The sequence below is a fragment of the Xenopus tropicalis genome, chromosome 2 (assembly GCF_000004195.4).
Source record: "Xenopus tropicalis strain Nigerian chromosome 2, UCB_Xtro_10.0, whole genome shotgun sequence".
Lineage (NCBI taxonomy): Eukaryota > Metazoa > Chordata > Amphibia > Anura > Pipidae > Xenopus > Xenopus tropicalis.
In genome coordinates this window covers 89,156,118-89,180,729 of record NC_030678.2, presented here as the reverse complement: position 1 = coordinate 89,180,729, position 24,612 = coordinate 89,156,118, and the positions used below count along the sequence as shown (strand labels likewise).

Here is a 24,612-nt window from a genome sequence, read left to right as displayed (position 1 = left end):
TTTTTTGCCATGACCAAGGCAGTTAATTAGAATGGCAATTAATAAAACTGAGGCAAACAATTCATAACCGCTAACTTGTACATAAGGTTATACACAACGATTTGTAAAAGCAAATAGCCTTTAGAATGTGGGTTGTAGGAAAGCAAATTCTTAACTCAACCCACATATTCTGACCTTGTTTGCATTTTTTAGGAAATAAATGAAATCTGTGTGCAGGGGCTGTGGGTTTGAAAGGAATAAACCAAGAGAGCCTAACTCAACCAGGGCTTCTTATTTACAGGGGTGTAATGCCTATAATCTTGAAAGGATGTGCTGTGCTGCTATTAAAGATGAACTAAACTCTAGCAACAAATATGGCTAGTAATGCCTTATTTTATATACCAAGCTTAATGCACCAGCCTAAAGATTCAGCATCTCTATTACTTTAATGACCCATGCCTTCAAAGTTGTGCACAGGAGCTCCCATCTTGGAATTGTCTGTGACACTCACATGCTCTGTGTGCTCTGGGCAATTGTAAACTATACCCCCAGAATGAATACTTAACCAACAGAGTTTATATTATGTTATTAAAGAATCTCACCAAACTCAAATATATATATATCAGTAAATATTGCCCTTTTACATACTTTCCCTTGAGCCGCCATTTAGTGATGGGCTGTGTGCTCCCTCAGAGATCACATGACCAGAAATAATGCAGAACTCTGTTCATTCATTGGCTGATGTGACCTAGCATGTATGTGTGCCTTGGCTTTTTTGTGTGAACCATTAATCCTATGATCCCAGGAGGCGGCCCTACTAGATACTTAAAATGGCAATTTTCTATTTAGGATTACCCAATAGCACTAGTACTAAGGTACTACTACTACTACTAAAGTATATATTTATGAAAATGGCTTATTTAGATGGAGCAGGGTTTTACATATGAGCTTTTTTATGGAATATATATTTTTATAGAGACCTACATTGTTTGGGGGTATAGTTTTCCTTTTAGAAGCTAAGCTTAGAGGTCATCCAAATCATCAAGCAGAAAATAAGGTTTGGCTATTATATAAGCTGATCCCCCAGGGCTGATTAATTCTGATGCTAATTGTGCTGATTTGGGAGCTGCAATGAGGCTGATGCCACGTGTAGAGTATTCTTGGCAAGTGGTAAAAACCTTGCAGAGAATCTGCCGCTACTATTAAAAAATCTTCCACTTGTGCCTGTACCCAGAAGCATTAAATCTGACAAAAACCACCAGTTTCACTAGACTATGCCTATTATTTGTCAAGGGCAAAGGAAATAAAAAATGTTTGTCGGTGCCACACAGTAAAGAAACACTTGTCATCTCTGAAGCTAACTTCCACCCCCCCTATTACTTTCACACATTTAAGCTGTCAATACGGGTCCTTCAGACCGATTCAGCAGCTTATCAGCCAGTGTATGGGGCCCTCTAATAACCCCCCCGACTGATATCTGGCCAAAATTGGACAGATGTTAATCAGACAGGCTTGATTTTTTTGTTTTATTGAGGACTGCATCAGCTGGGCCAAACAATCACATTAGAATGATATCACTCACCCAAGGTGAGCATATCAGGGGAAAGATACTTACCATGTATTGCCACCTTTATCCTATTGTGGAGCTATATTGATGTGATTGAGTCTTGACTGTTTGCTCTTGAAACCTTGCAGTCTTGTGTATGTGCATTAGCCCTAGATGCTGGTTAGATTCTGTAATCTGCATGTTCCAAGCGTGTCCAATCAGGATTCAATCAGATCTGCTAAGATTGTGCATCCATTGGGTAAGAAATGGCAGCAGAGGGGCAAGGGCATGGAGGCAGTGGATATTGACTTAGCGGTTTTGACATTCCTAGTCCTTAATGTAAAGTAGTTCTTGACCCAAATGTTGGTGGTCTACAAGTCACATCCTGCACAGTTCCTGTGCAGTTCAGCAAAACCACAGGGGTGAATATTATTCGTTAAAAAATTTTCCCTAATCTTTAGGGCAAGAGAATCACTTAAATGGAAGAGGTTCTCCAGTGATAATTCTGCCTGCTCTGGTTACACCCAGGTCTCTGCTCCAATTGCTGCGCAATTATCTTTGACTATGTTAAACATATTCTTTTAGCTATAAATACCTAAATGGCTCTATATTCACCCTTCTGATGTTTAACATCTGTTTAATAATGGCAAGAACATTTTAGGGTATTCTCACTATGTTAGACAGATGATGGCTATAGCACTGGTAGGGATGATCCTTTCTATAGAATTCCCTTTTGTAATTTAGCAATGTAAGACACATTGGTGGGTTGCCAATGCACATATAGTATAGTAATTCTTGGTCATACTGCAGTGCATGTCTGCCCATACCAAGCCTCTGCAAGGGACACCTGGAAGTATAGGAAAAATTGTGCCAATGTTCACTGCGGAAAAGCAGCCCAGGCTGCTTCAAGCAAAATGTTATTGATTTTGGTCACCAGTGGTTGCCTAGCAAATATTTGTTTTATGGTTTATTTTTTCTGAAAATGTTCTGGGGTTGAAAAAAAGTTTATGACAATATCACTGAGAAAGTATCTGTACGGTATATTGTATGATACTTCACTTGTGTTAGAGTAAAGCTCATAACCTCCTCCTGCACGCCTGTACTTTCTATACAAGTGCAGTAAGAAAGACTGCTCACATATAAAATGAGATAAAAAGGGCACCCTGAAATCTTATACTCTATCTTAAACCGAAGTTAAATAATAAATGCACCAAAGCTGTGGTATCCTGCAACTTTAGTCAGCTGTGGTGCAATTTTAGTGGACTACATATCCTAAAATGCTTCAATATATCATCAGGGCTAAATATGTGCTGGGAACTGTTTAGCAACATCAGCATCACAGTCTTACAGGGAAACTAAACCCTACAGTAAATCTGTGCCTCTGTGTCCCCTAGTTCTCTTTAGAGGTTGACAAGATTTTGTGCTCTCTGCATTAGCAATACACCCCCTTGCTCTCCTCTGATGAGAAAAAGCGGCACCAACTTGGTGGTGCTCAGACAGATTTACACAAATCAGGCGGGATTCTTGGTGGAGGTTTATATTGCATATTGACGCAGCTGTGGGCCCTTGAGAGCTAGAAATTTTTTTACTAAGCAATATTAGTTGAAGAATACAACTGTGATGTTGGTGGACTACAGCTCCTAGCATGCTTTAACCTTGATAATATGTTATTAATAATAGTCTGGAAGTGTGGACTGCATTCTGGATTTGGGAAACAATAGTTTTCAAAGAAAAGCACTCCAGCGAAAGCTCCCAGTGCGAGGTGACATGATTGGACATGCATAATGTGCCCAGGCTCTCAGGCAATATGTTGCCCATTTCCATGATCATCCTGAAAACTTGAACATTCCTGATCTAATAAATAATATTTTTCACTATTGACTTTTTTTTGTTCATTACCATGCAAAATGATTTCTACATTGACTTAAAGACAACATCCCTTGTAAAAAAAAATTTAATAAAATATATGCATCTATAAATAATAAATACAATTTTGTAAGTGAAGGGTGTTTTTTGTTCGTCAAAACCTAAGAGCACAGAATAATGTACCCTACCCTGCAAAGCAGACCCAACTGGCAGTGATTACATTGCAATTCAAAAAATCCTCTCCATCAGGAGCAACAGAAAGTCTTACATTTGCAGCTCTTATTATATGACAGAATTATACTCTGCATGTTGTTAATTAGGGTGCCACATTTTTTTCAATTTGTATAACTTTAATGTGCCAGTTAAGTCAGGAATGCTGCTTTGTTGCAAAGTTTGACTCCCATTATCCACTGGATGTTGTCCCAGGAGTTGTATCATAAAAGTTGAAGTCCTTTTAATATGGAAATTGCTTTCGGTAAACAGTTTGATTCCAGTGCTGTGCTGTTGGGATCCGTTTTGGCAATGATTTGCAGACAAGTTGCTGCCTGTCTATGATCCACCTTCAGAGATCTTGGTTACAAAGTTTTTGCATTATACACAGACAACTGTTTTGTATTTATTTCTCTAAAACATATGTACAGGTATCTGTATTGTTCCTTTTTCAAAACCTGGTATGATGTAAATTTATTCTTTTTTTCTCTACAAAACATGAATCCCAGGTGCTGGGCCCCACAAGTGCTGTGTGTCACAGGCTGTAATTATATGCAAAATATTGTAATTATATGTAATATATCCCACACTTATGTATGGTGGCAGTATAATGACCATTAGCTTCAAGCCTTAATAGACTGCTATCCGTAAACAAGAGTCAACATTTGAAATGCAGAACAATGGATTTTTACAAGATCCAGACTGTGAAAGTTCTGAGTAATCCAGGTATGGTTCTGGCAGAATCGATTACATTCATGACGAGGTTTGCTCATTAGATCCCAAGTAAAAGTCTCTGGCAACTAAAGAAATTAGGCAGTTGTAGCCTTGTGAAAATAACATTTTCTAAACATTAACTTTAAAGTCTTCTTTTGGTACAAAAAATAAATGTCTCTCTAATTCTTTCTATTGTGCTTTGGAAGAACCAGATTTATTTAAAAAAAAAATATGCTGGCTTGTTTTTATAATACAAAAAGGTGCTTGTGTTGTTTCATCCAACTGTTACTGGATTATATTGTTGTCAGATTAGGTGCAGATGCCCGTATAGACTCCAGTGTCTTGTTCATGGGTTTCTTTTCAATGGTGTCTAGATGGATGTGGCACTGGCAGGTGGAAGCTTTGCTGTAGGTCACAGAGTGCTTGCTTGACTTCTTGTATTTGTTCATGCAATTCAGTATCCTTTTAAATATAAGGTAGAATATTTCGCAGATGTTTAGGATGATGCACAGAGCAGAAGCAGCAACCATAAAATAGGTGAACACCCTTTTCTCTGTGGGACGGGCTATGTAGCAGTCTACTACATTAGGGCAGGGTTCGTTTGAACATTTCACTAGGGGAGGCAGATCAAAGCTATCCCACATTTTATGCAATATGTAAAGGAAAACAATTTCAATACCAGTCTTAAAGAAAAGACTTAGGAGGTAGGTCCACCAAAGGCCACCATGCTTTTTTCCTGTGTTGGAGTAGAGCTTGGAGCAGTTGTCTCCATTTTTTAAGCGGTTCTTTTTCTCCCGGTCCTCTCTATAGGAAACATGCATTATAACCAATAGAGACGGGCAGGTAACAAATATAAGCTGGAGGGCCCAGAGCCTGATGTGTGATATGGGAAAGTAGTGGTCATAGCAGACATTGGTGCACCCTGGCTGCCGAGTATTGCAGTCAAAATCTTTTTGTTCATCGCCCCAAACTTTCTCTGCTGCAACCACATAAACAAGTACTCGGAACACAAAAACCACCGATAACCAAATGCGACCAAATGCTGTTGAGTACTTATTCACACCACTCAGGATACCCTGAAATGTCTTCCAATCCATTATGCAATTTCAACCTAAAAAGAAAAAATAAAGACATCTTATCAATTATATTATATTAGAAAATAGTTGTATACAGGGGATAAAATAGGCAGTCACAAAAATGGGTCTCACATAAATAGGGATGTGTAGGGTGTAACAACAGAGTCCAGGGATCCAAGCCTGATATATGTGTAATTGCAGTATACGTCTCAAAAAACAACTGCCCATCCCCAGTTATATACAAGAAAAGATTTTGCTGCATATGGCCCTGTAAAAGTTTGGTAATAGAATAGGGGAAAAATAAAATAATGTATGTCCCCTTTGCTGCTGTAAGAATCCAAGGGGTTATGTAATAAAAGGCACTAAGCAGGTAGAATTTACTGGTCACAACCTTATTGGTTGCTAGGGGTTACTGCTACTGGGCAGGTAGAGCGCCTCATTCAAACCACTGGTTGCTAGGGTAATTTCGAACCTAGAAACCAAATAGCTGCACAATTTCTAGCCTTGAGAGCTTCTGAACAAAGAGTTAAACAATTAAAAAAACACAAAAAGAATCACTGTCTATGTCATACTAAAAGTTAAAAGTAAATGACCCCTTTAATGTTTATACTGGTATGTGTGGCTAGCTAGAGAGGGTACAAGGGTTCTTATTGTCTAGAAAATATTTCCAAGTATCTTGTAATTTTTCTTAAACTTCTACTTTGTGCGAGATTTTATAAACCAAGAATGTATTGCATAATATCCGTACATTTCCAGCATGCCAATATGTGTATGGCATTTATGCAGTGTTCCAAAATTGTTTGGATATCATTTACTCCAGGTAAATTAGATGTTGAAATCAAATTCCTGGAGCACTACACAGACAGTAGCGTAACTATTAATCCTACAAATGATCACGTGAGTTAATAATAAGCCAGGTTGTATTGCTTGTTTTAAAGATCCTTCTGTTTTGTTACAATGATGATCTGTATTTGACCTCAGCATGATTTGTAGTAGGTACCAGATAAATCTGACCTGATTTTAAAACTCAAAAAATATATACATTTGTACAATATGCTTCTGATAAATGCATTGAAAGTCTTTTCTGCTTTTTAATACAATTGTGTCTAGTCTTTGAAGCATAAAGTTGGTGACAGAATATACAAATAGTGCATGTATTTTGGTTTGGCAGAAGAAACAAATGTAAAACATATAATTTCTGAACTGGCCGGAAATAGTCATTGGCTAAAAGAGACAAGAAACAAAAGTTGCTATGCATTTGAAAAGAAATGAAAACATAGAAGCCTTGTCTGGCGGGCCTGTTTAAATAAGAAACTCTATCATGTTGAATAGTAAGAAAAGATAGCATTACTAATTTAAAAGCAAAACTTCGTATTGGTTGCTATGGGTTACTGCATTTGGGCAAATGTTGTGCCTGTTATTACATACAGTATGGGTGCGATAAACCACTGTCAAGATCTACTTTAAAACTGCTCTTGCTATATGTATTACGTGGCACAATCGGGCATAGTCATGAAGCTGCTTATATTCCACGTGCTAGGGTGAGGCTTCTTATTAAACTTGTGAGCATGAAGTCTGGTTACATGTCAGAGCCAGAGTATGTGGGTCTGTGTGACACCTTAATGAACTGTCACTGAAAGCTATGGAAGAAAAAATGTACTGTATTTCTCCCTCTTAAGGTATGCATGCCCAAACTTAGTCAGGCAGGCAGGTGGATTCTTATTGATAAATCCCTCATTTCCCTTTGATCTCCTGCACTAAATGCCAAAAAAGATACAAAGTTTCTCAAACTTAATTAAATAAGCCCAGAAAACACAACACTTGCACTTAGATATAATTGTAACTAATAAGCTATATAATATAATAATATAATAATATATAATAAGGTCTTTTGGGGGAACTGAGACTTGCAGCTTAAAGGGCAATTTTACCTTTATAAGCAAAACTGTAATAACAAGACCCCCCAAACCCCCATAAATGTGCTCAAACTTTACTTAGCCTGTCACATTTGGTAAAAGGGAAGTGGTATTTAGGGGTTGTGGTCACAAATTTTTCTCTGCACTATGCGCAACATTTCTTTTTGTCCCTCTTTGCATTTTCCAAATGTTGGGAGGTATCCAGTCTGTCAAAACCAGAAATCATATCAGCTGATCTTGGTACATGGATCATTTGCAGATGTGGAAGTGAGAGGAGCCCCTGGGCCCTTTCATGTCCTTGACCAGTACATTGGCAGCCTGTTTATGGCCACATTTATTAAAGTGAAACTGACACGAAAAAACTACTTTTCAAAATATGAATATACATAAAAAGTTACCTATAGGTCATGTTGACGGTTTTTCGCTGACAGGTTTGGTTTTGTAAGTAATTGTTACTTGAAGTTCCTAAACCCGACTGTTTTGCCAACCTGACTGTCCCTTCCCAACCTGTCAGTTACAGCTTCTAATGCTAACAGACAAATATGGCCGCCCCCTCATAGAGGAACACAGGGGATCAGACAGGTAATGTAAACGCATCAGGCAAATATTTCTATGGCAAAATTATAAAGTTCTTGCAAAGACAATGTTATGATAGATGTAAAAAATAGATTTACTTTCTGCTGTCAGTATCTCTTTAAGGATGTTTACAGGTGTTGTTCAAAACTGAGTGGATTTCCTCTCAGCCTTTTCCTCCTCATTATAATTCTCTAAGGCAGATTGTGATAACAAAGGTAGGAACATTTTGGCAAGAAGCAGAGGGTGAGGAGAAAGTTAATTGTAACCCTTTTTGTTGCTCAGAAAACCAGACACAAGAGCTACAACAAAGATTGGTTTCATAGTCTGGCTCCATTCTGATTCCATAATCTGCTGCACACAGATATGTGACTGGCTAGTCTTAATGCATTCTAAATCTCCCAAGACCCTAAAAGCAGCATGTATAAATAATATATACACAACAGTTGAGCACATGGAACATTCATTAGAATCTTCTTTTAAAGGAGAAGAAAAGGTAAAAACTAAGTAAGCTTTATCAGAAAGGTCTATGTAAATACAGCCATAAGCACTCACAGAAACACTGCAGTTCTCTGTCAAAAGAAACAGGATTTGTTGTCTCTTTGTTTTCCTGTGCCAGGGACATGCAGCTCTCTCCTCTCTCCTGCTCCCCCCTCCCTCAAGAATGCTAAGAACTCACTCCCCCCTTAGGAATGTGTGATCTGAGCCAATCAGCCAGAAGCTTCCTCACAGTCTTACAAACTGAGCGAGTGAGGCATTATGGGAACTTTCTTTACAGAGATCAGCGTTTTTTTTTCCTATGAGGCTTCTGATCATCTGAACAGGTGAAATATGGGGAGACTTAAGGGCACTATTGAGACAACTGAAGGTATGCCTGCAGCTTGAGATTAACTCTTTATTAGGGCCATACAGTGGCAGATTTAAGCAGCTCTGCTGACACCTAGAAACAGCTTTTCTATTAAAAAAAATAAAAAATAGCCCAATCAGTACGACTTGTGTTGAAAGTGTATTCTGCCAATTTTTTAATTTAAAAAAATTTTTTTTTTATATATATTTTTTCAATATTTTTTTAAATATTTTGTGTGAACAGGCATTTGACAGCGTGATTTCCTTACATCTAATTTACTAGCTGCTGAGTGAGAACAAAAAAATGCTGTTTTGAGCAAGTCTTTACAAAAGTATGTGCTTGTAACTCTGCTGATGGGACATAAGTGTGTTTGATGTCACTTTTCTCTGTTTCCTATTTCTTTAATGTAATCTGTTCTTGTTAAAACTTGTTGGAAAGTACAAGGTGAACAAGATTACAGGAAATAAAAAAAGAAGAATTAATCCTGCCAATCAGTTTTTCTAGATATTTGGGGCTGTGCTGATTTTTGGTTTAGTAAGTTTATGACATTGCAAGATGTCTGGGCAAGGATGAGATACCATTATTAATAAAAAGTTATTTGTAACAATTAAGTTTGTAATGCCCACCTTGAAGTGCTGAGGCTGCCAAATAATAGTTCTGTGGAACTAGTATATGTCCTGGTTTATTTTTCCTAAATGTATAGGATCATTTTGTACCCTGCTCTGGTTGCGAGAGATACACCTAACAAAGAAAATGGCTGGATGTTTGTCTCTTTGCACATTCATTTGCACAAGGCTGGGGATAGCATGAAAGCTTGGTGTAATGTTTCAGCAAACTTGTAGAGCCAGTTCCTTTAAAAAAGACAGTGTAATAGAAACAGCCTCAGAAATAAAATAAATGAATAAAAACCTTATCTTCAGTGTTATAGAATTTCTTTTGTAGGAGTATTTTCTGACTACAAATTCCATGTGAATAAAGTTCAGGGTGTTCCTAATCTCATAATGAAGTCCATGAAATAAACGAAATAATTTAAGCATAACTCATTTTATGTGTCTGGTTATTTTGCAGTAATTGTTCTCTGTACCTCTAGCTGTGTGCTTCAGGAAAGAATCCTACACTTTTGCCAAAAAACTAAAATGAAGGAAGTTAAATTGCTATTGTGGAAGGGGCATGGCTTTTGGTGGCCAGGGGGAATGGAGCTGAGAGGGCTGCCTCTACTGTTGGCTAACTGGGAGCAAAATACCAGCCACTCTCCCCTCTTTGGCAGCCATCGGAAGTACGCTTTTTTACAGTATAGTGGAATGTTTGTCTAGGGCAGTGATCCCCAACCCCAACACGTTGCTCCCCAAGCCCTTGGATGTTGCTCTCAATGCCCCAAACCAGGGAGTTATCTTTGAATTCCTGACTTGGGGGTAAGTTTTGGTTGAATAAAAACAAGATTTACTCCCAAATAAAGCCCCTGTAAGCTGATAGTGTGCATAGAGGCTGCCTAATAGCCAATCACAGCCTTATTTGGCTCCTCCATGAACTTTTATGGTGCTTGTGTTGCTCCCCAAGTCTTTTTACATTTGACTGTGGCTCATGAGTGAAAAAGGTTGGGGATCCCTGGTCTAGGGCCTGTGGCGAGATGGCAGCAAGAACTCCCCAAAGAGGTGGATGCTGGACAGTGGTTAGAATTAGGCTGCCTACTTTTTATGTGCCTATTTTTACCATTTCTTAAGGGTGACTGACACTGCAGGTTTGCCCCTTAGGATATCTTATGTTAGCAAGCATTCCTGGGGTATATTATGTCAATCTTATGTTGAAAAGTTATTACAAACATTGATATGTTATATAATAATATTATTTCATCTTGTAAGAAAACGGGGGGCCTTTTCCTTCCCAAAAGGAGAATGATCAAGTGTGGGGTAGTTGGTAAGCAATAGCAGAAAGTGAGCTGAAAATTTAAGCTGTATATTCCTTCCCTTCTTGCATTTATATGTATAGGTGGGAGCTGACATATTGCTTCCCTCAGATTAGACATTGTTCATAAACAATTATATATGCATGTATCTGTTACAGCTCTCAACACATTTTTGTGGGAAGCTTTACAAATTCAATACAAATATTTGTTTTTCATAATACTGGTTCTATCATCAAAAAAGTCCCCATGCAAACAAAAACATACAAAAAAAAAATCACTTAAAAGTGCTTTTTTTGGTCAGCACCAAACATGCTTTTCTTCCTGCGTGTTTTAACCTGTTTGGTAAGACTAAAGTAAGTTAAAGTGTCATTTAGACCCCACCCTGTACAGTTTACATGTAATGGATTTTTTTATGCTAGCAGGCAGCTTAACAAAACTATGAAAAAAATATGCAAATTTGAAAGCCAAGGAGTGGTTGGGGAAAGCTTGCAATCTTTAAAGGTATACTAACAGCAAATGTTGCTATTGTTATTCCCCTATGGATGGAACAGTTGCATTATAAAAAAATGGCACAAATCTGTGCCAATATTCTTTAGACATTATACATAATGTGCACCTATTTGTAGCCAAAGTCTAGTACATGGAACAGGATTAAGGTATGTTCTAAACCAGGGATCCCAAACCTTTTTGAGTTGTGAGCATGAAAAAAATGTTGGTATTGGCTATTTGGTAGCCCCGTGTGGACTGCTAGCCTGCAGGAGGCTCTGCTTGGAGTAAAACTGTGTCTCTGTGCTTCCAAAACTTGGGCACCTACTTTGAGGTCCCTGGAAGCAACATCAACAACATGTTGCTCCTGTGCCACTGGTTGGGGATCACTGTTCTAAATACATCCCAGAATTATTTTTGCTTATTGTTTAATGTAAATATAAGTTGTTGTAAATAACACACAAAATAGTAAGTATATTCATATGCCTCTTGGAAGCCAATCGTTAATAGAATAGGACAAAATAGTCACTTTCTTCAAGCCAGTTCAATAATTGGAAGTGAGACCCACCAACCATGCTAAATTCATTGCCTAAACTTAGTCCAATTCATCCCTTCAAGTCAGTGCCCAAGCGCACAGAATAAAATAAGAACTCAGAAAAAAATAGATCAAGGCTGAGTGGCTATAGAACCATAGGAAAGAAATCAACTATAACTATAACTATTAAATGCTGTGCCATGCACTGGAATGTACTATTGTACTAAACACACATGGATATATATTTATAAACAACACTGACAGAGACACATTCAGGGCTGAATTGGCAGAAGGAGGTAGAATTCCTATTGTTTCCACCTCCGTATCTGCCGATTCAGCCCTGAACATCCGTGGAGGGTGGGAACGATCTTTCGTGCGGCCGATGAACGCACGAAAGACCGAAAATCGCTGCGTGTGTGGCCACCTTAACAGCCAGATACTTTTTTTTAGCAACGTTCCTCATCTGCTTCTGTGAGTTTTGTTTCCATACACAAAGATACACCAACGGTAATAATCAAAGGTACTTGAAGCTTTAACAAAATGTTAATCCCAGTGCCCATAGATGACAATACATTAAAGGATAATTCATCTTAACACAGACCTGTAGAACTTCTCTGGGGAAAAAAAGGAAAAAGTAAAGTAATAAATGCAGTCAGTAAGGAACAATGAATAAACAAGGGAATTAAAGCACACAGTATCAACATAATATATGGTATGTGGCTTGTTTACAGACTGGAATCATGTTATATGTATGAAGAAACAGACTTAACTGATAGAAGAAGGAGGATCAGGTAATATAAATAACTAATCTAGTAATGTGCTTTCCTATCACCGTCCTGCTTCAGTAATAAAGAGTGCTTTAAAGGTAAGAGTTAACAATAGGGGATCCTACCTGTATTTTGCCGTGGGACGGAGAAGATCAGGGAGACGTCGGAAGGTTCTGTGGCAGTGTGAGTTGCTGCTCTCCTCTCTTGCCTAAGGTGTGTCTAAGAAAATACCTGACAGAGTTTCAGAGGCTGCTGGTGCTGCTGCCACAGTGGGGGAGGGGATACAGTAAAATCTAAAAGGTATATTCTCCTTTGCAGAGACATAAGTACAGTAGTTCTACTTTATCCAAAGCTTAGTTGAAGGGGCTGCAAAGTTTGCATCAAATTCAGCAGGCTTGCTATTGTGATAATATAATCTATCTATTGGTATATAGATATATATTTGAGATATAGAGATATAGAGCAAGAGTACCGCACACTCAGGACTTGGTGCAAAAGAAAAAAAGTTTATTGAAAAAATGCCAACGTTTTGAGTACAAACAGTACTCTTCTTCAGGGACAAATATATATTTGAGTGTATAGATAGGCTGGTATGAGCATGTGTTTATGTGCACTGAGGTTTGCAACTAACTAATAACTAAAAACTAAAAGTTTTTTTCCCAGGAAAAAAGCAACGCAATGTAGTTCCTCTCGCAGGCAGAGCCAGATTTCTGTGCTTCTGCTGCAACCTACCCCGCTTATGTCCCTCTTTGGGTCCCCCTGCATGCTAGGACACTAGCATCTATGCACCCCCTTCCACTCCAAAGCTATTCCTGCCTCTGGTGACTGGGTGTGCCAAAGATTTAAACAAATCTCAAAATCGACTTGCGTCCAGTGCTCCAGATTGCGTACAGCCGAGTAAGAAGAAGCATTGCATGCTTCCACTTGTTTCATGCCACCCTAGGCCCAGACCTTCTGGCCTGTCCACCAATCTGGGCCTGCTCTCAGTGATCCCTAGCATAGACGTCTCTGGCATGTGCAAACCTCAAACCACCAAGACATCAACTTATTTTACATACTGAATCCCATAGTAGACTATGGGTAATCAAAAATTCTTGATCTTTGATCTTTATAACAAAGTAGAAAAATAATAATTATCAAAACAATATTGATCAATCATTAATAGCTACTATTGATTGTTATAGATTGGAGTAGATTGTTCTATATTGATCATTAGTATATCAGTCCCTGTATTGCACTGTGTGTATCATGGAGACCCAACCACCAGCAAGAGGACCAATATTTGGGTCCATACCCATTGGTTAGGAATTCCTCATAAACAGCATATATAAAATTTTATGCATTTGCAAATGGCCCAAGAGGTAGTCTGAGGAAAGAATCTGTTTGAAAATATGTAGGGATGGTATTCCAAATGTAAGCAGAAGCAAGACAGAAAGGTTTAATCAGCAGTAAATGTGGGGGAAGCAACCAGGCGATGGTTTTGAGAGGAAGAGAGTAGTTGGTCAGGAATGTTAGGAGAATGTAAAAGAAATTAAGTAATGAAGTGAAGAGGAGTGAAGGACTTTGGAAGTCATGAAGTAGCTTTAAGTTATTGTTTTCTTCACTGGAATCCACAATAAGGATTTTAGAAGTTGAAGGACCTGTTAGATGGCAATAGGATGGTTCTTGCAATAGAATTTAAAGGTTAATGATATTTTCAGAAGGAACGCTTGTATAACAATGTAGGGGACAACACAATCAGCTATTTAATGTTTTATGTATGAGTAGGTCATTCCAGTTGACATGTCAATATTCATAAAAGGTTTTTAAGTTGTGGTTGTACTGGCATATACAGTGGTTTGCTTCAAGAAGGGGTTAAATGCCTTTTTAGAAAGTCAGGAATTACCGATTGCTATCTTGGAGTCAGGGTGGAATTCTTACCCTTCAGAGGCAAATTGGAGAGGCTTTAGATAGATTTTTGCCTTCCACTGGATCATCTAGCAGTTAGGCAGGTTTCATATAGACCTAAAAGGTTAAACTTAATGGACAAGTGTCTTTTTTCAACCTCTGTTACTATTTCTGTAACTAGCAGATAATGTATATCATAGTAAGTAAACTATTACATAAACTTACCATGTTGCCATATACATGTTAAATATTGCCCTTTTATATCTGTTACCTTGAGCTGCCATTTTGACATGGTCTGTGTGCTCCCTCAGAGATCACCTGACAGGAAATAATGCAGCTCTGACTATAACAGGAAGAAGAGTAGGAGTAAAAGGTAAAGCTTTGCCCTTTCATTGTCTGATGTTACCTAACATGTGTGTGCCCTTGGTTTGTGTATTAACAGTGAATTGTACAAGCTAGCCCTTAGTACTTAAAATAGCAATTTTAAAGTTTATGATTTATTTAGATAAGGCAGTGTTATACATATGCTTTGTTTAATGCAATATATTTTATAGAAGCCTGCAATGTTCATTGGTAAAGTTTTCCTTTAATAAAGATTGTTTATTAAGATAATATAATGTGCTGAGTTGACAGGGTTAATGAGCATGTTATCAATAGAGATTGTAAAGGGGGGCAGTAGGACCAGGTTTAGGTGCAAAGATGATCAGTTCAATTTTTGCAAGGTTTAGCTGTTTATGTAATCTATTGCAAAGAATATGTGAACAACTAAGTTATGAACAAGAAACAATTGTGGATCCCAATCATTGTCACTGTATTATATTAATGTATCTGTATATATATTTTCATATGTCATGCACACTGTTTAAAAAAATTGCAAAGGGCAATGTGCAAATTGCAAAAAATCACAAGATTTCTACATACATTGCATAGCCTTTCTCCAGAATTCCAAATTTGTGTGCACTGCAAAATTGTATCCCTGCCGCAAGATGCAAACTACTGCAATCCTGGATGTTTGTAGAGCTTTGTTGTCTTTGCACTTTTTTGCTCCAAGGGAAGGGGACAAAATACAGGTATAGGACCCGTTATCCAGAATTCTTGGGACCAATGGTATTCCGGATAAGGGGTCTTTCCGTAATTTGAATCTCCATACCTTAAGTCTACTAAAAAATCAATAAAACATTAATTAAACCCAAAAGGATTGTTTTGCATCCTGTAAGGATTATTTATATCTTAGTTGGGATTAATTACAAGGTACTGTTTTATTACTACAAAGAAAAAGGAAATCAGTTTTAAAATTCTGAACTATTTCATTAAAATGGAGTCTATGGGAGACAGGCTTTCCGTAATTCGGAGCTTTCTGGATAATGGGTTTCCGAATAAGGGGTCCGATACCTGTGCTACAAATCTATATAATGAAGATTAGCTAGTGAGCTAGGTATATTGACTTTATGAGTGTAAGATTTTAAAGATGATTTAGTTAGCTGCATGAAAGGGTTAATTACACATGATACATTGCCCCAGAGCAGTTTACAGTCTAAGGACACTATGTAATTTACACATGGGGTCATTTTTATCAGGTGTCAGTTAACCTTTTTGTATTTGCATTAGGGATTCACCGAACCCAGTTTTTTTGGTTCGGCCGAACCCCCGAATCCATGGTAAGGATTTGGCTGAATACTGAACCGAATCTGAATCCTAATTAACATATGCTAATTAGGGTTTGGAAGGGTTTTACACGGCAACATTTAACCCTTCGGATTCGGTTTGGCCAGGATTGTGGATTCGGCCGAATCCAAACCCTGCCAAAAAAGGCCGAATCCTGGCCACATACCGAACAGAATCCTGGATTCAGTGCATCCCTAATTTACATATGCAAAATAATTTCCCAGCTTTTACTTGATTGTCACATTTTTAAATTGTTTCTGAGAATTCAGTCCTACTGTTCTCTCATGTAATTCTGGCTGCTTTTGTTGGTTTGTGTTGCCTCTTCTTGTATTTTCTAATATACTTTTCCTAGAGTTTTCTTTCTTTTGTTTACTATTTCGGGGAATCTTAGTTGTTTCAATTTCCTCTATCCTATAAAAATTATTTTTTAAATTATTGTCACATTCTCACAAGCCCACTTTCCATCTCCTGTCATTTTTCGAAACGACAAATTGTTCTTGAGCTTTTTCTGTCCTTATGTTACTCCACCATATTCTTGCCTCACCTACTTCTCACACTTGCAGTCTCTTTTGCCTACAACTTCTCCCCTTTGTTTTCCTACTTTTCTGACTCATAACATGCTATTTCTCATTTACAGCTGTTAAGGTGCCTTTTTTCCTTCAGTGTTCCTACCCACACAACATTCACTGCCACATCATGCTGCCATTATTGTGATGTAGAAAATTTAAGCAAGATAGTTTTTATTACCCCTTGTATCTAACACCTCAGTTTACCATAATAAATATCTGTCTATAGCACTATAGCATATTGGTGTGTTTTGAAATTGCAGTAAGCAGGCAATATGCCATGAACTGGTCATAACATTGGTCAAAGTTTGTATTCCGGTGCTGCATGCTGTGTAGTATTATCGTAATGAATCATGTGTTTGACATTTTTCATGCACTCCAGTTACACTGGCAATGATCATCTATGACTCACCTGCTTACGCGGGACAGAGAGAGGGAATGTTAAAATATTTATATGTTGCTATACACATTTGTTTTGGTTGCTCAGCAGTGTTGAGACAAAGAAAAAAAAGCACAGCTATCTTCTCACATTTTTCTAATGTTCTACTGTGTAGGCATCCTGTTCATTAAAGGAAAACTATGCCCCCAGAGTTAATACATAACCAACAGGGCCCTTAGTACTTAAAATAGCAATTTTCTCTTTAGGATTACTCAATAGTACATACTTCTAAACAAACAAAAAGCATATTTTATGAAAATGGATTATTTAGATGAAGGTGAATTAGATGATTTAGATCAGGGATCCCCAACCTTTCTTAATCGTGAGCCACAGTCAAATGTAAAAAGACTTGAAGAGCAACACAATCATCATAAAAGTTCATCAAGCAGCCAAATAAGGGCTAAGATTGGCTATTAGATAGCCTCTATGCACACTATCAGCTTACAGGGGGCTTTATTTGGGAGTAAATCTTGTTTTTATTCAACCAAAACTTGCCCCCAAGTCAGGAATTCAAAAATAACTACCTGGTTTGGGGGCACTGAGAGCAACATCCAAGGGGTTGGGGAGCAACATGTTACCCTTGATTTAAATGAAGGTTTTACAATGGTCGAATGAAAGATCGAAAATTGCCACCTTTAGGGGCAGATTTATCTATAAGTGTGAGATTAGAGCTCACCACATAAACATTCACATTCTCTCTATTCATTTTTTTTTAGAAGCATAAATATCAAAGTTCATCAGTTGATAAATTTGCTTCTAAAAATCCTATAGAACATATAGAGTGAGGGAATTCTTCTGTGGTGAGCTCTAATTTAACAATTTGATCTGCCCAATCTGATACTGATACTGACACCAAAACATTTCTTATAAAAATATGAACCTACTTCCAAAGCTACTTATAGGTCATGCTGACTGTTTTTTCCTAAAAGTCCTGTTTCTCTACATAAATCTTACTGAAGATCCTGAACCCGACTGTCTGGCAACCCGACTGTAGCTTCTCAATCTGTCAAAAGGACTACATCATAAACTGGGAGGATTCAGCTTGCGGTTTGCTTCAAGGAGCTCCCCCTCCCTCTCTTCCTTGCATAGCATCGCATGGCGTTGTGAATTAGATAGCAGGCAGGCTTGATTTTTCCATTGCCTACCTGCTTCAAAGGGCTGTCCCCCCAAACTCTGCTCTTCCCACTAAAAATTAAATAGCAGGCCAGCTTAAGCTTTCCCGTGCCTGCCTGCTTCTAAGGGCTCCCCCTCCCCATTACACATAGACAATGGAGCTGACCTTGTCACACACCGGCTGAAAGCAGAAGGGGTGTTGCAGGTTTGTGATTGGGCATATTTATTTACTTGGGAGGCATTTAAATAAAAACCCAGAAGAGGGGAACAAACATGGCTGCTCTGTGGGTCTGTAATTTATGCTACCATAATTATGAAGCGGAAAAACTTTGCAGATTTAGTTTATAAGGAATTTAAAGCTGATACAAATTAAAACACAACAGCAGGTGTAAAAAGACTTTTTAAGTGTCTGTCAGTATCACTTTAAGCTTGTTACATGCTTTATAAAAATAAAATATATATTTATTGGCCTGTTCCATGAACAGGGTATAGCATAGAAGGCAAGTACAGTTTCAAGTGAATAGAATAACACTGTGCTTAGAAGCACATTGGACAGACGGATGTAAAATACTGTTACCTATACGTAAAGAAATCAAAATCCTTTTATCCACAGTTTCCAGGGAAAACTAATCCTTACAGGATCAGTAGCAAAGGTGTTAGGTGGCTTTGATGGCAACAGACCCAATTGTTTTGTGTACCTGTTATTTCATAAAAAACAATTAGCACATACTCCCTGGCAAATAAGTTGTGATACTCATATGTTTGTACAGTTCCAAAGCTTCCTATTCTTTGATCTGACTAAGGGCTCTGGCACACGGGGAGATTAGTTGCCCGCGACAAATCTCCCTGTTTGCGGGCGACTAATCTCCCCGAATTGCCATCCCACCGGTGAAAATGTAAATCGCTGGTGGGATGGCATATGCGGCGGGGCGATTTTAGTGAAATCACGGAAGTTGCCTTTCTGCATGTCATTTAACCAGCAACATTTCCTATATTACATATGTTACAGATTGTCAATTGTGATAAACTGCCTAGATGACAAAATTATTCTGTTGTGTTGCTGTAGGTGAAGCAAACAGACAATCACATTAACTTCTGGGTTATTTATTACCATGACAGATAGGACTGACCCTCTCCACACTTGCTCTCAGATTACAGAAAGTAGAAGCAGGAAAATGAATCATAATAAGACTAATGTAAGGCAATAGTAATGCTCAGCAGAGGTTACTACATAAATAAAGATATTACCTACACTACCCTACCCTAAAGTTTTGGCATTTCCTTCAGAAGTAGTGACATGCACAAAACCTGCCGCTGGAAGTGAAAAGACTAAAATGATCTTCTGTTAGTCATGCTGCTTGGGGAAAACCAATATTGCTTGGCTACTGATCCATTCTGTGTAGTGATGTAACAGCACCTTAGCTAAGCATCTTGCTTGCACAATGGCTTTATGTCTTCCTACCTCAATTTGTTCAAACACATATACTTTCATAAAAGTTATCCAAAAAAAAGCATGTACCCTGTCCATTTTCTGGTCTTCCCTAGCTGCTTACAAACTGGTTCTTACACAATGAAGTAGGACATCTCTGAGCCCTTCCACAACAAGGTACACTCAACCTGCCAGGTAGGTGCATCATTCCCTCTGATATAGGGTACTAATTACAGGAGGGCACTCCCATAGCAAGGCCTAATTAATTGCATCTACATGTATGTTTAAAATGATCTATTGGTCTTTTGCATATGATTGTGCCAAGTGTTTGGGTGCTGATTAAAGCAATTTCTGAGTTATTTTGCATATCAAGTACAGCTTAAAGGGACACTAAACCCAACTGTAAAGTTGTCCCACTGCTCTCCCCAATTTTCTACAGTAGTTTATGACAAACTTAAAGGGATACTGTCATGATTTTTATGGTATACTTTTTATTTCTAAATTACACTGTTTACATAGCAAATAATTCACTCTGCCATTTAAAATTTTATTCTTGAACCAACAAATGTATTTTTTTTTAGTTTTAATATTGGTGTGTAGGCAGCCATCTCAGTGCATTGAGTCTGAACTTTCTGAAGGAGCCAGCGCTACACATTAGAACTGCTTTTAGATAACCTATTGTTTCTCCTACTCCCATGGAAGGGCTGTGGCACACGGGGAGATTAGTCGCTGCGCGAACATTTCCCTTGCTGCGGGGGCGACTAATCTCCCCGATATGCCATCCCCACCTGCGAGAATGTAAATCGCAGGTGGGTTGAAATACACGGCGGCGAAATTGATTGATTGATTTCGGCAAATCGTCGCGCCACATATGCCATCCCACCGACGCTTTACATTCTCGCCGGTGGGATGGCATATCGGGGAGATTAGTCACCCGCGACAAGGGAGATTTGTTCCGCGTTACTAATCTTTCTGTATGCCACAGCCCTAACTGGAGGAGTCCCAAGACGGACTTGGATTTCTCGCTATTGAGTGCTATTCTGATGTCTACTGGGAGCTGCTATCAGCAGTAACGTGTGACTGAAGAGCAAATGTCACATGGTTGTGGCACCCTGGGAAATGAAGAATATGGCTAGCCCCATGTGAAATTTCAAAATTAAATCTAAAAAAATCTGTGTTTTTAAAAAACTTATTTAATGCAGGATTCTGCTGGAGAAGCTCTATTAACTGATGCGTTTTGAAAAAAACATGTTTTCCATGACAGTATTCCTTTAATTACACATGGAACAATTTACCAATGAGAGTTCTACTAACCAAAATGAAATTATATATGTAAGAGAATTCACCAATGAGAATGCTGAATACCTGCACTGTCAGGCATCTTGCTGTTACATACAGTGAATATTATGTAATTTTGACTTTATTATATTACACTTGTAATAAGACATTGGTATAAAGGACATACAAGCTAGGAAAACTAGCTCAGATCAGGTGGGATTCTTCTTGGAGAACTAATTTACATTTAAATGCACCTGTGGGCTTCAGAGAGCTGGAAAAAAAGGTTTACTGAGCTCCTCCCATCCTGCCTTAACCTTTATAATATGTTTAAGTACGCTGGGATTCGTAGTCCCACAACCGCTGAGCAAAGTGTGGTTAAGCAGTGAAATACAGTATTGTTTAGTATATCTTGAATCCATGTGACTGGTGCACACTTGTGATCCAGAATCCTATATTAAAAAACAGTTTTCAATTTAAGGTGAATTGTCACTGGCATAAAAATGCACCCAAGTCTGTGCCTAGGGTGGCAGCCCTTTGGTGCCTATATGATCAATAAAGTTTAAACCCCTCCGCCCCCAGCCACCACCAGACCTACTGGTGGAAATCCAGTAATGGAGCTGGGAGGGCGAGGGATTTGGTGCAATTTTCTCCAGGTGGTAATGGAAAATTGTGAAATCAGCCTCTTACAATAGATGAAAACTGTCAGTGCCTTAAATTTCATGAGGAGCTCACAAATAAATATAAAAATAAAAAATAAAAAGTTTTATACATAAACTGTATGAAAAATAGTACTGTTAAACACAACCGCAAATACTTATTTAACTGGCGTGACTGGATGTGCAGAAACTTTAGCGCATCCTCTCCCCACCGCTCCATATGCGAGCGAAGTGGCACGCATGCGTGCAGAAGGGAGGGGTGGTCCGGGGTGAGGTGGGTGGTCCGGGGTGAGGTGGGTGGGAGGCGAAAGGGTGTGGCCTCGGGGCGCCCTATTCTTAAATCCAGCCCTAAATCAGCATTTTTTTTTTTTTATCCCAGAAGTCCTCATCAAACCCCATATTGTGCACCAAACTGAAACAGGCAGGTTTTTTAGCTACTACAACACAGCATTGGCCTCACTCAACTGTAGATGACAGAATATAGTATTTCCGTGAGCTCATCAATTAAGAAATGCTCTAGTACCGCACTGCTTGTAATATTCCCTACAATGGAACTTGGATATAATACAGATCTAAGTAAAACATTTTAGAAGCAATAGCAGAGAGTAATGCACCAGCACACATCAATTTGCTAAGGTGCAATAGAGCATAATAATGACGTGCCAGAAACAATTCCCTAAAAATCATGGCTTGCTAAACTGCAATCAAACACAAGTTTTTGATGTGCATAAATGTTTTTGCTTATTATTACATCCATACTACATCCATACATACTACAAGTCTCAAAACTATTGCCTAAGTAAGAAAGTAAGTAGAGTTTTATTGTCATCCCAACAATATACTTACAAGTACACAGTGGGACGAAATATCGTCCTCCTGGATCAAACTAAACATAAGTGGGTCAGTTTTTATCATGACCAGTGCACATTAGTAATTCTAGTTGTTGAAAAATGATACATAAACATGTATTATTAGTGAATAAAATGACCTAAATATAAAAAGACAATAATTGATAACTGATATTTATTGTTTATAATTCATTTGATAACACATTGATATTTTGATTTGTAGCTAAAGCAAGGCAGATTAAAAGCATCTTACTTGACTAAACACTGGCACTAAGTTAATTTTTGGACTAAAAAAATGAAGACACCTATGTGACTTTTTGTCCTGTCTTGGTCCTGTGCCCTTTGTTGATACCCTGAGTGCATGATTAGTATCAAATCAGCTTGATTTAAACCATCAAATCAGGCAAAAGTAAAAAAGTAATCCAGAAGATTCCTGGAGCAAAAACCTTGCAGTGCATCTAAACTATACTTTCTATATAATGCCATGCAAGTATATTTTTTGAATCACGGTATGTTCACTATAAACTTTCATCAACATCACATTTGAAACTTTCCCACATTACCTCTTGCATATATTGCAAAATAAAGTAAACAATAAGCATTCGGTAAAATAAAACAGATGGATAAATACCATGCCCAACTCCACTAACAGTGTGCTTTGTCACTCCACTGTGGCACTGTGCCAGTTGATTTGTCACTCTCTCCCAGCCATTAGACTTCTGTATTTTTTTGTGTGTGTGTGTGTGTGTGTGTTGTAAGAAGTAACTGTGGGAGAGACAGGTGAGTGAGAGATGGTTATTGAATGCCCATATTGCTTCCTATAACAGTAGAACACCAGTCACTTGAATTGGAGTTATAGTTAATATGAAGCTCTTTCTATTATAATTCTATTCATTCCTATTGGATTTTTTGAAACGTATTTATCAAATGGTGAACTCTGACTTTCACCCATTGATATCTGATTGTTGTTATTATTGTGTAAAGTAATTAAATTATTTTAGGCATGATATGTACACCTACACCGACTTTATTTATTTATAAGTTTCACCATTATAAATGCTGCCATTTTCCATAAAGAGGTGGTTCACCCTAAATTTTAGTACAGGTATGGGATCCATTATCCTGAAACCCGTTTTATAGAAAGTTCTGCATTACGGGAAGCTCATCTCCCATAGACTCCATTATAAGCAAACAATTCTAATTTTTAAAAATGATTTCCTTTTTCTCCCCTTAATAATAAAACAGAACCTTGTACATGATCCCAACTAAGATATAATTAATCCTTATTGAAGGCAAAACAATCTTATTGTGTTTAATTAATGTTTGAATAATCTCCATATGTAGGTATTGAAATCCCAATTATGGAAAGATCCCTTATCCGGAAAAAACCCTAGGTCCTGAGCATTCTGGATAATGGGTTCCATACTTTTATGTTTAAGAATGTTCTATAATTAGCACCTTTTCAACTGGTCTTTATTCTTTTAATTATTTGCCTTATTTTGGTATTTTTTAGTTTTCAAATTGGGATCACTGACCCCAGCAGGAAAAAATGCTCTGTAAGGCTACAAGTTTATTTTTACTTTTTATTACTTATCTTTCTATTCAGGCCCTCTCCTGCTCATCTGCTAGTCTCTCATTCAAACCATTCATCTACCGGGATTGCCAGAGTAAATTGGACCCTAACAACCACATAAATGCTGAAATTCCAAATTGGATAGCTGCTGAAAAAAATACAAAATAAATAGATAACCAACAAAAAATGTAAAAAATGAAAACCAATTACAATTAATTTAAAAGTGAACTACCCCTTTAAGGCTATGTATTGTTTGAAACAGAGAATGCCAGTTAAGTTCATTGAGTTGGTTGAGCAAAACACACAGTTGGTAAATGTTAAGCCCTTTACACCCTTTCTGAATGGATGCATACATGTTTGACAAGAATGCACATTATGCAGGTGGAAATTCCACTCCCAGGCTTAGATCTGCCCACTCCATGTAATGTAGCAAATGAATTCTTTGAAAAACATATCTGACCTTCTATACAGTTATTAGTGGGTAACCTCTCAGGCAGACAGAAATATAGTAAATGATATGAAAGCTTTCATTTGTATACTAAATTGAATGTCTAATTCTAATTAATATGGACTGTTTCTTCATATTCTGCTTCTTACTGAGCTTCTTTAAGTGAAGTGTTACAGAGGGGGATTTTTAGTGTAAATGTTCCTGCGTTATGGTTAATGTTAAAGGGTAGAGCAACCACAATGGGTTACTTGATGTCAAATAAGGGTTGGGTACAATATAGTGGTAGAGTGAT

At 37.9% G+C, this 24,612-nt stretch overlaps 1 protein-coding gene across 1 annotated transcript; it reads right to left on the bottom strand.

Annotated features, from left to right (window-relative positions):
• Nucleotides 1-3,464: 3,464 nt before the first annotated feature.
• Nucleotides 3,465-12,613, bottom strand: gjb3 (gap junction protein beta 3). The gene is given in 2 exon segments (NM_001112900.1): nt 3,465-5,426; nt 12,544-12,613. A coding segment is annotated over 1 exon segment (804 nt). The 5' UTR covers nt 5,413-5,426; nt 12,544-12,613; the 3' UTR covers nt 3,465-4,608.
• Between the last annotated feature and the right edge of the window lie 11,999 nt (nt 12,614-24,612).